Source organism: Crocuta crocuta, unplaced genomic scaffold (genome assembly GCF_008692635.1).
Source record: "Crocuta crocuta isolate KB4526 unplaced genomic scaffold, BGI_CrCroc_1.0 scaffold120, whole genome shotgun sequence".
Classification (NCBI taxonomy): Eukaryota; Metazoa; Chordata; class Mammalia; order Carnivora; family Hyaenidae; genus Crocuta; species Crocuta crocuta.
The window spans coordinates 109,104-122,638 of record NW_027527375.1 but is presented as its reverse complement, the minus strand read 5'-3'; the positions used below and the strand labels follow the sequence as shown (position 1 = coordinate 122,638).

Genomic DNA, 13,535 nt, shown 5'->3' with positions numbered 1-13,535 from the left:
CTGTGCCTCTTGTATTTCAAGGTCTGTTTCCTTCCCCAGATTGGGGAAGTTTGGGGCTATAAGTTGTTCAAGTAACAGGGTTCATTTTCTTAACTACAAATTGTTTCCTTCCGAATTTACTTTTAATTTAACTTAATCCTTGCTATCTCTAAAACCAGTACACCAGTCCTTTAGATTTACACTGCTTTAGCACCACAGTGAACAAATAGGAAACTAATGTAGTCATTTGGCAATGCTGTTGGACACTAGTTCAAACTGCTTTCTGGCATTTGCAGGCTCTGTGAACCATCTTGAACATTTTTTTTTCTTCTACATTTAAAAAGGGAGAATTGTAAAGGATAAAATCAGAGGTACTTAAAATCAAGACATACTTTCTTCACCTCTGGAAGGCTAAGTCTTTTCCTGTTTAATTACTAGTGACTTTGGTTATATTAAAAACAAAAAAACAAAAACCCAAAGCAAACCAGAAAACCAAACCTAAATCCTATCCAATTCTCCCAGATTCAGGATAAGATGAATAGGAATGAAATGCCAATTGTTAAACCTTCTAGACTTGACTTAACAAGTATTTGAAGTTTCGTATAAAGTGCATGGGGATAAACATTTTCCTGGACAGAGGGTCTGTTAGCCTTTGAATGCTTTTAAGTTGTTCTATCCCTAAGCACCAGATGCTCTAGACCAGGGGAACTCAATCATTTTCTTACCCTAACACCCTAAACGACTTGACACATTTTTGTCAGGAGTAGCAATTCTCAAACAGAGGAATTTTAAGTGACTCACTTGGGCATAGAACCCCTCTATGCCTGTTGAAAATTTCTAAAATCTTTAAATTCATTTATTCATGTTTTCTCTTTCAGTATACAGTTAAGTTATTCTCTGACAACACATGCAACATTAACAAAATATTTCCAAAATTAACAGCATCTGAAGGTTTGAAAAATTTGCCCATTTAAAGACCCTCATTAAAGTTTTACAGATGTCTCTGATGACTTGTCCAGAAACCACCATCAAGTCACTGAAGTTCAATATGTGAAAATTAAACCTCAGGTGTGCAAAACACATGGTTCAAGGAGCAAGTAAATGTATTTATTATAATTACATGACTTGACAAGGTGCACTGTCATCCAAAAATGAATTGCATTTATTATCAATTGCGATTTGTTCACTAGTATGAAGATGCCAACTTACATACACAGCAAGTATTTTATATACTTTGATCCTGCCATCTGTAAAACATTATTATGGATGTTTGTGAATCAAATTCATATGCCAAATATATATTCCTAGAATGTTATCAGTGTAACATCACAAAACCATTCTCAGGTTGGCTCATTGAAACGGAGGGTCTGTTACATGCAAAAATCAGTTGATTATTTTTATAGACACATCACACTTGGTTATGGTTTCTGCATTACACTGTTACTCTTTGTACTGAAAATAAACTTGGAAATTAATGTAGTAGGTTTCGTAAAAAACAAAATTATTAGCTAGTAAGAACTGAATCACCAGAAATTGTTTTACACTAATGACTAGAGTCACAGTCACCATAGAAATTATTTTAATAATAGTTGAAGAAAAGAAAAAATGACTTGGATGCCATATTGTTAGAAGTAAAACAATTTGATAATTTCATTAAAAAACTGTTTTTATATACTGTAGTATTAAACAAACAATGGCTTCATCCTACCAAGTATAAAAGGTAACCACTTTTAATGTGAGTCTCCTTCCAAGACATTAAGCCATAAAATTTTACTTCAGGGAAAATAATACAGCACTTTAAAGCATTTCCTAGATTTCCCTACCCTCTAATGACATTTTAACACCTTATTCTGGATGGATCCATATGATTTCAAGAGCATTTTGACTCAAGGTCTTGGAAGCACAGAATTTAGGAAATTCTAAAAAAAAAAAAAAAAAAAAAAAAAAAAAAAAAACACAACAAGGAAGATGCACAGCACATGTATGTAAATCAGAAAGCAACAAACAATGGAAGGTTGCTAACCCTTTAACAACTATTTTTGAATTTTTGACCCTTATTTTGTCACAGTGATATTTATATTAAAAATAAGGAATTTTGGGTTTCTTCATACATAATAATTCACAAAACTGACCTTTTTTCGTCTAGAACTACTTAAAAATATTCTAAGGCAAAAATACAAAAAAATCTAGAAGCCATTATTAGATTTTAGAGATACTACATAAGGAAACTTAACAACACGGCTTTCCAGGTATGAATTTAAGAGTCCAAAAATTCTTCACCGTAAGATTTGGTATTTAGAAGGGGATAAAGGTAATGAAATTAGCTATCAAAGTGATAGGATAGCAGTGTAATTATTTTTACAAATCCGCAAAATGAAAGACGTAAAGAATAAAAAAATCCAAAATATGATGGAGAAAATTAGGATTATTTAAGAGCCTAAAGCTGGATGAGAGAATAAATAAATCTAGATGCATCAGAAAGAATAGGGTCATTTCCATTTTTAGTTGAATTTCCCTTGTCTTTGTACAGGATGGGTCATTTTTAGATTTTCTATATACTTCCTTAATAATCATCCTATAGCTTAGGACAGTAAAATATTCCAAAGCAAAGATTATACTATTAATTTTTGTTATGGTTATGGATTTCGACCTGCTTGACAGACTGAATCAAATGTTCATGATTCAATTAATTTTTTTGATTTGAACATTCCAAGTCTTTAATAATGTATTTTAATAGACATACTTTTTCTTTTAATACTTACTCTAACAATATGCTAGAGGTAGCCTTAGGGATCTGGAAGATGGAAGACCCATTATCACCTAATAGGTACTGACCACTGTGCCACAGACGTTTAAGTTTTCTTCTTCTAAAGTTGCTTCATTTTAACATTCTAAAAAAAATTCCAGGTGCCCTTTAAGGTGTGAAGCAAATACCCTTGAATCAGCAAGAAAAAAACTTAGAACATCTGGCTGTAGTATAAACCCAAGACTGTTTTTTAGGAAACACAGGAGTATATGGAAGAACATTAATTAGTGCATTTAAAATTACAGATGTGAAAGCCAAATAGCAGAAGTTTTTTTGTTCTAGGTAAGAGTTTGGTCTTTGTATTAATTTCTGGTACTTTTTTATTGAAAGAAAAGATTATGTGCTTCCTGGAAACTTTTAAATTGGTAAAACCTTGAGAAAAAAGGTAATTTTAAACCTGCTTTTCTTTTTTGATCAAAAAGTCTGTCTTCTGAAATTGATGGCTTTAAGATTAGTTTGCTAAATGGTAGTTAATAAAACACTGTAAAGTAAGAACATATTAGAATCACATTTTAAGCATCCCTAACTACCTATGATATAGAACTTTAATCAGTGCCATCAGATATTAAATACTGATACAATTAGTAATGTCTATCATTAATTTTATAGAATCACAAGGCCAAATTCCATTTCAAACTTTCAAAGTCTGACCACAAAATATTAATTTAGAATTTTAAGTATTTGGTTGTAAAATTCTAAAAGGTGAGAAAGGTGAAGTTATATTTGTCGTGTCACTTAAGAATCACTTCTATGATAGTTAAGATCAATACCAAGGTTTCAACCAAATATCAGCTATTAAAAACAAAAAAAAAATCCTAATGGGAATTCTTATAGGTTTATTACAACTCAAATTTATGAATACAGAGGTTGGGTCAAACTGAAGTCAGCTAATTTGATCACTGTATTTGAAAGCCCACTGTTTTTCAAAACAGTTCAAGATGTGCTAACTTGGACACAATATTTTAATATATTAAAAATTGAGCCCCAAGTTCACTTTAATATAGCTATGTAGGAAATAATCATAAGTATACTAAAAATTGGCCAAGAAACTCTGAGAAATCTTTATTTCCTAAGAAAAGTCTAATTAATTACACTCTTTTAGACTGAGATTATCTGTTTATTCCAAAAGCCCAATTCTTTGGTTTGCTGTTTCTAGTTGTTTTAATAATTCTCTATACTGTTAAAGGAATTAAAGCATCACCAACTTTGTTATGTAAGCAGTCTTTTGTTTTTATAATCACAATTGGCTATCAGGTGGATTCTGAAACCAAGTGATTTATACTTTTTCACAGAGTGAAAGTATATTTGAATCATTCTGTTTTCTACACACTTACTTCATACTTGATTATAGGAAAACATTCTAATTTTCTGTCTTTTCTAAATAACTTCTAAAATAGTGGCTTTTTATTTTGAAAAAAAAAATTTTTGGTCTAGTATTGCATATGTTTTTGTGCAGATTAAACTGAGCCATACCTTCTACCCAAAACTATTAAGGAGAACATATTTTTCCTTATTAACATATTTGATAAATACATCATCAACAGCTTCTGAAAATATTTAAGCTGGATGAGTAGGAAAGCATACATCTTATCTTTGGATGTATTTAACTTATCAGGTGAAGTGTACTATAATGCAAGAATTGGAACATTATGTATCTGACTAAAACACAACTACATAAACCGATTTAAGAAGAAATGGAAGATGTCAGATATATTAGATAATTCAGATGCAGAAAGGGTTATTTCCACATTTGTTTACAAGTTTGGGAGCTATATAGCTCTTAGCAAAGTGGGTGGAGATTTATTTGTTAACTCAAGAAAAAGCTATGAATTCCCTAATGTGTACTGTAGAAATACTCCTTCATAACTTTGATACTGTTCCTGAAATGAACCTATATATTCCACCTATAAATGAAAAGTAACTGATGCTTTAAAAAGAAAGTAACTATTAGTGGATATTTAATTAGTTCACTTTAAGAGTATTAAGACAAAGATAAGTTTAAAGACTAGAAGACATTAAAAATATATTGGGTCTGTATGATTCTTTTAATGCAAAAATGGGACATCTCCCTCAAAAGGATGAATAAAAATCCCTGCAAAATGCACTGCTCCATATGCTCCCCTTTCAGTGCAGACTACATTGTAGAAACAAAATCTCTCTTAAGAGAACTACTTGTGAGAAATGAGGACTATCCCTAAAGATATTAAACTCTCAATTTTTACTCTGTAAGAAAAAGTCATTATTAATTCTTCTTAATATAAAGGTTTAGCTTTGGGAAAAAGTGAGCCTTTCAAAATTTTACCTTAGGTCATTAATCTAGTTGATTGGCATGAAACACAAGTGCCCATGCATGGTCTATGCATCTCGTAGGTTTGAAAAGTCATCTCATACTGCTCCCACACGTAAATGGTTTCAAGCCTCTGGACAGAACTGAACAACGTGAAAAAGTCTGGTAATGAAGCACTAATTGAGTCTTAAAATATCGTAATTTCACAGTCCCTTGTCCCATATGATATATAGAAGAAGCACCAAGACTGGAGCCAAGATCTGAATAGATAATGTAACAGCAGGAACTATAATTTAATCACGTCATATTACACTTATGTAACATTCTATATTTTGCCTGTTGATATGTGTAACATAGTTAAGTTTATTACAAGCATTATTTCCTAAGACTTATGGTATAAGTACTTTTCAAGTATTACCGCTTATTTAATAGTGTTTATCTATTTCTTAACATTACATAAATCAGTGATAAATGTCTATAATGCAATACATTGTGCCATTTCTCCCAACGCTGTGTTCAGATATTAACAAAATCAATTAAGAAAACCAAAACAACTATTAAAACTGAAACAAAGCTATCAACATCACAGATGAATGTCTGAGTTGGTCAACAGCATTTGCGCCTTAACATGAAGGTATTTTCATCAAAAATGCTTTTTTATCTTTAGGCTAGTATTACGTTAGCAGCAGCTGGTCTTCAGGACAAGTAGATCAGAAGTTCCAAGTGAAAATGACACTGAATTACTCTGAGGAAAAATCAATCCACATTACTAATAAAAGATGCAAACTGCTGGTGTCACCTTAACATAAAAATTGTGTGTTTCCCTTTCAACATGTGATTTAGTTCATTTATGTGATGACAACACTCTGGAGTTCTCATGGCACACCAGAAAAATTATGTTTTAATATTTAAATTATAACTACAATAACGAGAAAAAAGTCAGTGCCTCAGTGGCTCTAAACCACATCAATTTCAATGTTCTTCAAAATGATGATGCAATTAAATCTATGCTTCTGCAATAGTGCAAAACAGTATCATCTCCTGAATACAGGAGCTGAGGTTTATCCAAGTAGAAGCTTTAAATAAGGTAGATTGTTGCCAACTATATATCAGTCTCGCATGTTTGAGATAACATATATTAGGAAAGCTTAAACTGACTTGTAAATCTATACTCAGCTAAAGCTTCACATAAGCAGCAATGAAAATGAACAGAAGTGCACTCAATAAAAAACACTTTTGAAAACTACTCCAAAAAACAAATGACAAAAAGTGGTTAAGAACAACTGAACATATGTTGTGTGTACCACATGTAAAAGGAAGAATGGACCTCGGTGGTTGCTTGCACTGTCTGAATTACGTGAAGATGAAATTAAGACTTAGTCCACTTCCATCTCTCCAGAAGATTTAGTATGCTGGGAGCTGTCTTTTGTTGTATCTGGTTTAGTTTCAGTCCCACTCTGTCCATCCATTGGTCCATTGTGTTCACTATTAGCTTCTGCTTTGTCTTCAGGAACCTCTACTTTTGGTTTGGGCTTGTAAATGATGGGGTTACAAAAACTGTCCAGTTCCTAAAGAAGAAAAGTGATTATATCAAAAATACAACAGAACAAGTTATTATTACTGTTCTAAATTCCACATTAATGTGACATTCCTGAATTTATGTTAATTTAGTTAGATAACCAAGTTTCTTCAGATACTTCCATGAAGCATTTACTCCTGGGTTAGTACATATTACTGCTGACAGAGAATTCTTCGATATTTAATAATAGTAATACGCTTTCTATCTAATCTCCTTAAAAACTGTTTCTTCATAATTTAAATACAGTTTACTTGGGAAGAAATAATTTTTAATTTATTCCTTTAAGTTATGCCTGATGCTGTTATGAGAATTCTGTCAAATAACACCTATTTGGTAAATTGATATTTACATGAAAACTTTAATAAGTGGAATTATAGAACTATGTTGAAGAAAAGTCATGAGTGTAAATGTAACTTAGTAATTTAAAGTAAATACAATGTATTTCCTCTGTCCTTTTTTCTTTTTAACACAGAAATAAAAGACCATTAAAATCTTTCAAGACCAGTGTCACAAAGATTGGGGGGAATGTTTTACTGGCAAACTGCTCTTACCATACTCTATATTTCATCTGATTAGGAGTAAATTACTGTAGCTTCCTTGCAAAACTTTCTCCAAAGGAAAACATTTTGATTTGAATTAAAATATACCTGTTTTCTTTAAACTTACAAAAAACCTGAAAACACAATAAAGTCAACTAAAATTTCATCTTCTATCGAGTAACATTAACATTTATGTCCATGCACACACACACATACAAACCTACAAATCTATGAACATGCTAATTTATATAGCGAGATAACTTCACTCGATACGTTGGACTCATCTTTGTATCTAAACAGATCCTCTATATCTAAAATTATGTAAATGTTGCAAAGTGTTATACAGATGCTTCCATTTATCTAGTTTCTTACTGACATTTATTTGTTTCCTCCAATTTTTTTTCCTAATTTACCAGGAAGGGTATTTATCTTCCTATACTTGGGTAATGATCAATTTAGGATGAATTCCTAGAATTATGATTTCTGGGTTAAAGGGTATGTACACTCCCATTAAATTTCTATACATATACTGATACAAAAGGTTGAAACAAATTCAACCAAGTTGCTCAAGGAAAACATCCATTTCTTCACACCCCTGACAAATTGTGACAAAGATTATGAATGTAAACAGACAACCATGACCAGTGAAAAGAAAAGATGGATGAAAGGAGAGTTAGGAGGATGAGTTATGTATGTCATCTTTTGTCAATTGCTTCTCTAAGGTCTTCATTCATTTTTGTTCTTAAATGCTAGTCTTTATTATAAAGTTTGTCCAATGTTTTTCATGGTATTTTCTATGATAATCTTTGATATTTTCACTAATGTTTAGACTGGAAAATGTATCTCAGAAATAAGATTTTATCATAGAATTTTACAGATTTCAAATGATGTCAAAAACCTACACAGCAAAGTTTTACAATGGAGATTTAGAAGTCCTTTCCAGTCAAGAAAGTCTGACATATTTAACAGTAAGAAGTTGTCAGATTGCTTTATTTCACTGTGTAGTACCCTTAAAATTTAAAAATCAGCCTCATGTGACAAAATCAAGGAACAGAGATGTCCCACCTAAAAACCTTCTTTTTGAAAAATTTAAAATTAGCCTTCATTTTTTTTCTAAGTTCTCTTGCAAGCTAATATTGCTTCAAGTATGGCTCCTATTAAAAACGTTTAATGGCCTGGGTGCCTGAACGGCTCAGTCGATTGAGCTTCGGAATCTTGATTTTGGCTCAGGTCATGATCCCAGGGTCATGGGATCAAGGCCCACACTCACTGGGCAATCCATGCTGAGTGAGGAACCCACTTAAGACTGTCTCTCCCTCTCTCTCTCTCCCCGCCTCTGCACCTCTCTCCTGTTTATGTGTGCTCTCTAAAATTAAAAAAGAAAAGAAATGCTTAATGGCTTGAACCCATTAAAAAAATTTTTATAGTTACTTACCTTGGACTTTGCAACTATTTCGGAGACTTTCACCACAGGATCTTGAGTGAGACTTAATTTGTTCTGTGCATTCATCTTACTATTTAACCAACTCATGGCTTCACTAATATATTTTTCAACTTTTTCCACTTCAGCAGGATCCAAATGATCATATCTTTCATCCTATTAAACAAAACCTTTTACTTTGTAACAAATTTTTCAGTAAGCAAATATTTATTAATAATTTCCATTTAAAATATTTAGGCTCTTATTGGATGTATACCTCCCACATACCCAAGTGAAGAAACCACATACAAATTACACAACATTGAGGAGACTGGGAGAAACAAACCAGTGAGGGTTTTTAAAAGGAAAGGCTTTCTGAATAAGTCAGGTTTTTAAAAAAATGACTAGTGCATCATATTCAAGGGAAAAGTACTTAGTCAAGAAACAAACTGCAGGGAATTCAATTGTTATGGAATAAAGAGAAATAAGGGAAGAAAGCATGGTGCAAGCCAGACAGAAAATTCTAAATATATAAAAGAACATGGTAAGTTCTTGATAAAGAGAAATACATAATAAAATTTTGTCTGAAAAACACAACTACAGCTGCCACATACAGGAAGTAATGTAAGTCATGGTTTAGGATGGTAATCATGAGAAAGAAATGGCAATGCAACATACAGAAAGAGGATCGCCTGATGGATTATAGATGGAACACAGAAAATAAAGGGAAAGAGAATGAAAGAGTACTCCAAAGCCAAAGAACTGGGAGAGTGGTGATGCTGTGTTTTACAATTATAAAGCTTCATCACATATTTCCCTTTTGCTTATAGGATCCCATATTTACATACTTAATCTTGAACCCAGGTTCTGGGTCCCCTTATTTTTCTGAATTCCTTTCTACCTCATGGATCACATCCTATATTCCTTTCCATTCATCCCTTCACATGAATGTCTTAAAAAATTTCTAGACTGAGGCTTTTCCCTGAAATCCCAACTCTATATCCAGCTTCCAACCTGAATTTCTATTTGTAAAGAATGAAATGATCATCTATGTTCCAAAATCCTGATTACACCCCCACCTACTCTTCCCATTTTCTCCATCTCAGTAAATAGCAACTTCATCCTTCCAGGCCATATCCTTGGAGTCATTTTTGACTCCTCTGTCACATTTACATAAAATCTATCACCAAATCTTACAATGTACAATGTGCAAACATCTATTCCCCCTTCAATATGCAAGCTTCAAGTCTATATCATTTCTAGTGTTATTCTAGTAATGTCTAGTCTGTTTCCACATCCTTTAAAAAATAAATCATGTTATTTCTACGTTCAAAAACCTCCAATGGGGGGCACCACCGACTTCATATCAGGTCATGATCTGATAGTACATGAATTTGAGCACATCAGGATCTCTGCTGTCAGCATAGAGCCCACTTTGGATCCCCTGCCCACCTTCCACCCGCCCCTTCCCCGCTCACCCTTTCTCAAAAATGGATAAACACTAAGCAAAAAACCCACACACCTCCAATCAATGGATTCATATCTCAAAGCCAAACTTTTATGATAGCTTACTAGGCACTAGACTCTAATACCACCCCCAATGTTTTAAGCCACACTGACCTCCTTGCTGTTCCTTCAACACATTTTCCCCTTAAGGTTTGTAAATGCTTTCCCTTTTTCTACAACTCTTCTCTTATAGTTGTCTTACATCTTGAGCCCTCACTTTCTTTAGTTCTCTCCTAACAGTAGATCATCTGCCCTTCTGACAAATCCCCTCCACCTTTGGTGGTCCCTTACTTTTTCAATAGTCCTTTATCTTTATCTACTTAAAAATATTTTTAACATTCATTCATTTTTGATAGAGTGTGAATGGGGAAGGAACAAAGAGGGAGGGGGAGACACAGAATCTGAAGTAGGCTCCAGGCTCTGAGCTGTCAGCACAGAGCCTGATGTGGGGCTGGAACTCATGGACTGCAAGATCATAACCTGAGGTGAAGTTGGATGCTTAACTGAGTGAACCATCCAAGCACCTTTCCATCTGACTACTTTAAAGTAACTTATGGGGCGCCTGGGTGGCTTAGTTGGTTAAGCGTCCGACTTTTGCTTAGGTCATGATCTCGGGGTTCATGGGTTCGAGCCCCGCGTCGGGCTCTGTGCTGACTGCCAGCTCAGAGCCTGAAGCCTGTTTCAGTCTGTGACTCCCTCTCTCTCTGACCCTCCCCTGCTCACGCTGTCTCTCTCTCTCTCCTAGAAATAAATAAAAAACATTTAAAAAAATTTAAAAAAAAAAGTAAAGTAACTTATTTACTGTTTACCTTTCCCTACTAAAGCATATTAGAAACAGGTTCAATGTTTTGTTTGATGCTTGTAGTTCCAGCACCTTGAACTGAAGACAGCACGTAAGAAAAATTCAAAATCCTTCAATGTAAGTGAATGTAAGTCTTGCTTTGGTATCTTAAACCTGCATCCTCAAAGAAGAATGTTAAAGCCTGGGGAACATGAGGCCATGTATTGTATGTGGATGTCCAGTGCCATATTTGAAATATTGGTTCTCATTTGTCTGCTTCCTTCTTAACTTTCCATTATCCTTCTATTCTTTGTACATGTATGGAGAGTTTATACACTGACAGTGGTGGACACAGTCACAATCAGTACCTGGCTGCTGCTTTTCAGTTGGCTGGATTGTGATCTTATGTTACAAAATTAACAAATCTATTTGTAAAATAAGCAACCTCTTTGCAGAGTGTAGTGAAAAGCAGCATAGTTGATAGGAGTTTGTATGTTAACTTCAGACTGTTCAAGTTTTAATCCTAACTCCGTCATTTACTACCAGTGTAATTCTTGAAAAGTTGCTTAAGTACTGCCGTTTTCTTATGATATATCCTTATGAGAATAAGAGATAATCCATGAAAAGTGTTTAAAATTCACTTTTTGGTGAACTTAAGTTATTAAGATAACCTGCCTGAATCTGGTGCTAGCTCCTTCTCCTGCCTACTGATGCAGTTTTAACTCTAATGATAAAAACTGGGGAAATTATAGTGAATATTTAAAGTAAGGGAGAGCAAACTTGTCCTGAAGGCCAAATCTAACCTGCTGCTTGTGTTTTCCCCTGCATTTTTAAATAAAGTTATTTTGAAACACAGCCATACCCATTCATTTTTGTACTGTATATGGATGCTTTCACACTTCAATGGCAGAGCTGAACAGTTAGCCTATAAAAACCTAAAATATTTACTATTTGTTCATTAAAAAAAAAAAGCTTGCTAACCTTGAGTTTAGAGGAAAAAATGGTAAGCTGAATTTTGTCAGATTTTACTGTTATATAAATGATATCTCCTTTTGGATATAACAATATTTAAAGCTTAAGAACAGTGGGCAGGTTAAGGGTATATAGATTTGGGTGTGCATATAAAAGAATAAAGGGTATAGGAGACCACAAATGTCTAACAGACTGGAAGACAGAGAGTAACCAAAAGCAAAAGAGGCCAAAGAACAAAATGAAGTCTAGCACTGTCCAGTCTCCAAGAGGCCTATAATAAAATAAAAGCCCAAGAAAAATTCTTTTTCACTGTATCAATAATGAAATCCCTAGGAAGAAAATGATAGATTTACTCACTGGGTTGAAGTGTGGTTTAGAGATTTTAAGAGATTAAAGCCACATATCTGCACTGTATTTTTAAATGTATCAGTACCCTTTCCCAATAATTTTCCAATAAAAATATAGGGGTGTCTGGGTAGCTCAGTTGGTTAAGCGTCTGACTCTTTATTTTAGCTCAGGTCATGATCTCATGGTCCAGAGGATCAAGCCATGCACATGGCTCTGCAGTGACAGCACGGAGTCTGCTTGGGATTCTCTCTCTCCCTCTCCCCCCACTCTCTCTCAAAGTACACAAACATTAAAAAAAAAAAAAAAAAAAAAGTTTTAAGTTTAGAGCACAAGGTCTCTGGAATTTGACAGAAACAACTGCTATAGCTTTGTGGCTGAGAACTTCCAGAATTAACCCATCCCACCATGTACCATGATACACATGCCATCAGCAGCAGCTTGCTCTGTGACTTAAATACCTTGTTTCTGTATGCTTCTATCACTTTCATAACAAGTTGAATCTTTTTTCCCAAGTCGTTTAAAGCTTTTGGTCTCTCTTCATGTTCCATGTACCTCATCTGAATAGGCTGGCCATATTTCTATTAAAATTTTTAAAAGAAAAAGTTATTAACAGAAAACAACTTTTAAGAGAAGACAAGTTTTTTTGGACCCTTACATGACGATGAATAATAGGAAAGAAAACTGGCCAGATCAAAACATGTCTTCTCCATTTCCCTTTACACGAGATTAAATTCCACTGGTTATTTCCTTATGCAATCCAACACAGGGATGCCTAACTAATGATTCAGGTCTTTCATTTACATTACCGCTTCTTGATTCCTGTCAAATCCAAAGGCAGCACTTAATTCAAGTTGTGTTAAAAATTTACAAACCTATTAACCATAAGGACAGTATCACATGCATAATTCATTTATTTGAATGAAAGGTTTCAAATACTTCTATGTATAACTCTGTAAGCATCATGATTCCTGGGATTTCCAGATATTTTCTTTTGAATATTATTCATGTTTAATAATTAAATGGAAATCCTGGATCTATAAGTATAGCACTTAAAACCAAAAAAACAAAACTTTGGCCCCTTACCCCAAGTGCCTGGAATGTTAAAATAGCCTCCTGAATTCTGAGGAAGGGGATGCATTAGAAGGATGAATACCCATTTTCTTGAAGATTGTTTATGTACTTTAAAACTCAGCTCATTTTAGATTAATTTTAGATTTTTCAGAGAAGTTATAAAGGAAATAATATAGCATCAAATACCTCTCATTACTTTCCTCTAACATTAGCATTTTATGTACCTTATATTACCACAATATATACA

The 13,535-nt window shown here is 33.7% G+C and overlaps 1 protein-coding gene across 3 annotated transcripts in view; it reads right to left on the bottom strand.

Annotated features, from left to right (window-relative positions):
• Positions 1-6,345: 6,345 nt before the first annotated feature.
• HSPA4L (heat shock protein family A (Hsp70) member 4 like) overlaps positions 6,346-13,535 on the bottom strand; it is a 49,858-nt gene continuing 42,668 nt past the window's right edge. For all 3 annotated transcript variants that reach the window (XM_077764705.1, XM_077764763.1, XM_077764637.1), the window contains exons 18-20: positions 12,676-12,795; positions 8,626-8,787; positions 6,346-6,640 (exon numbers count right to left, since the gene is read on the bottom strand). In XM_077764705.1, the coding sequence (XP_077620831.1) occupies positions 6,449-6,640; positions 8,626-8,787; positions 12,676-12,795 (474 nt within the window). In that variant the 3' untranslated portion in view covers positions 6,346-6,448. The remainder of the gene's footprint in view (positions 6,641-8,625; positions 8,788-12,675; positions 12,796-13,535) is intronic.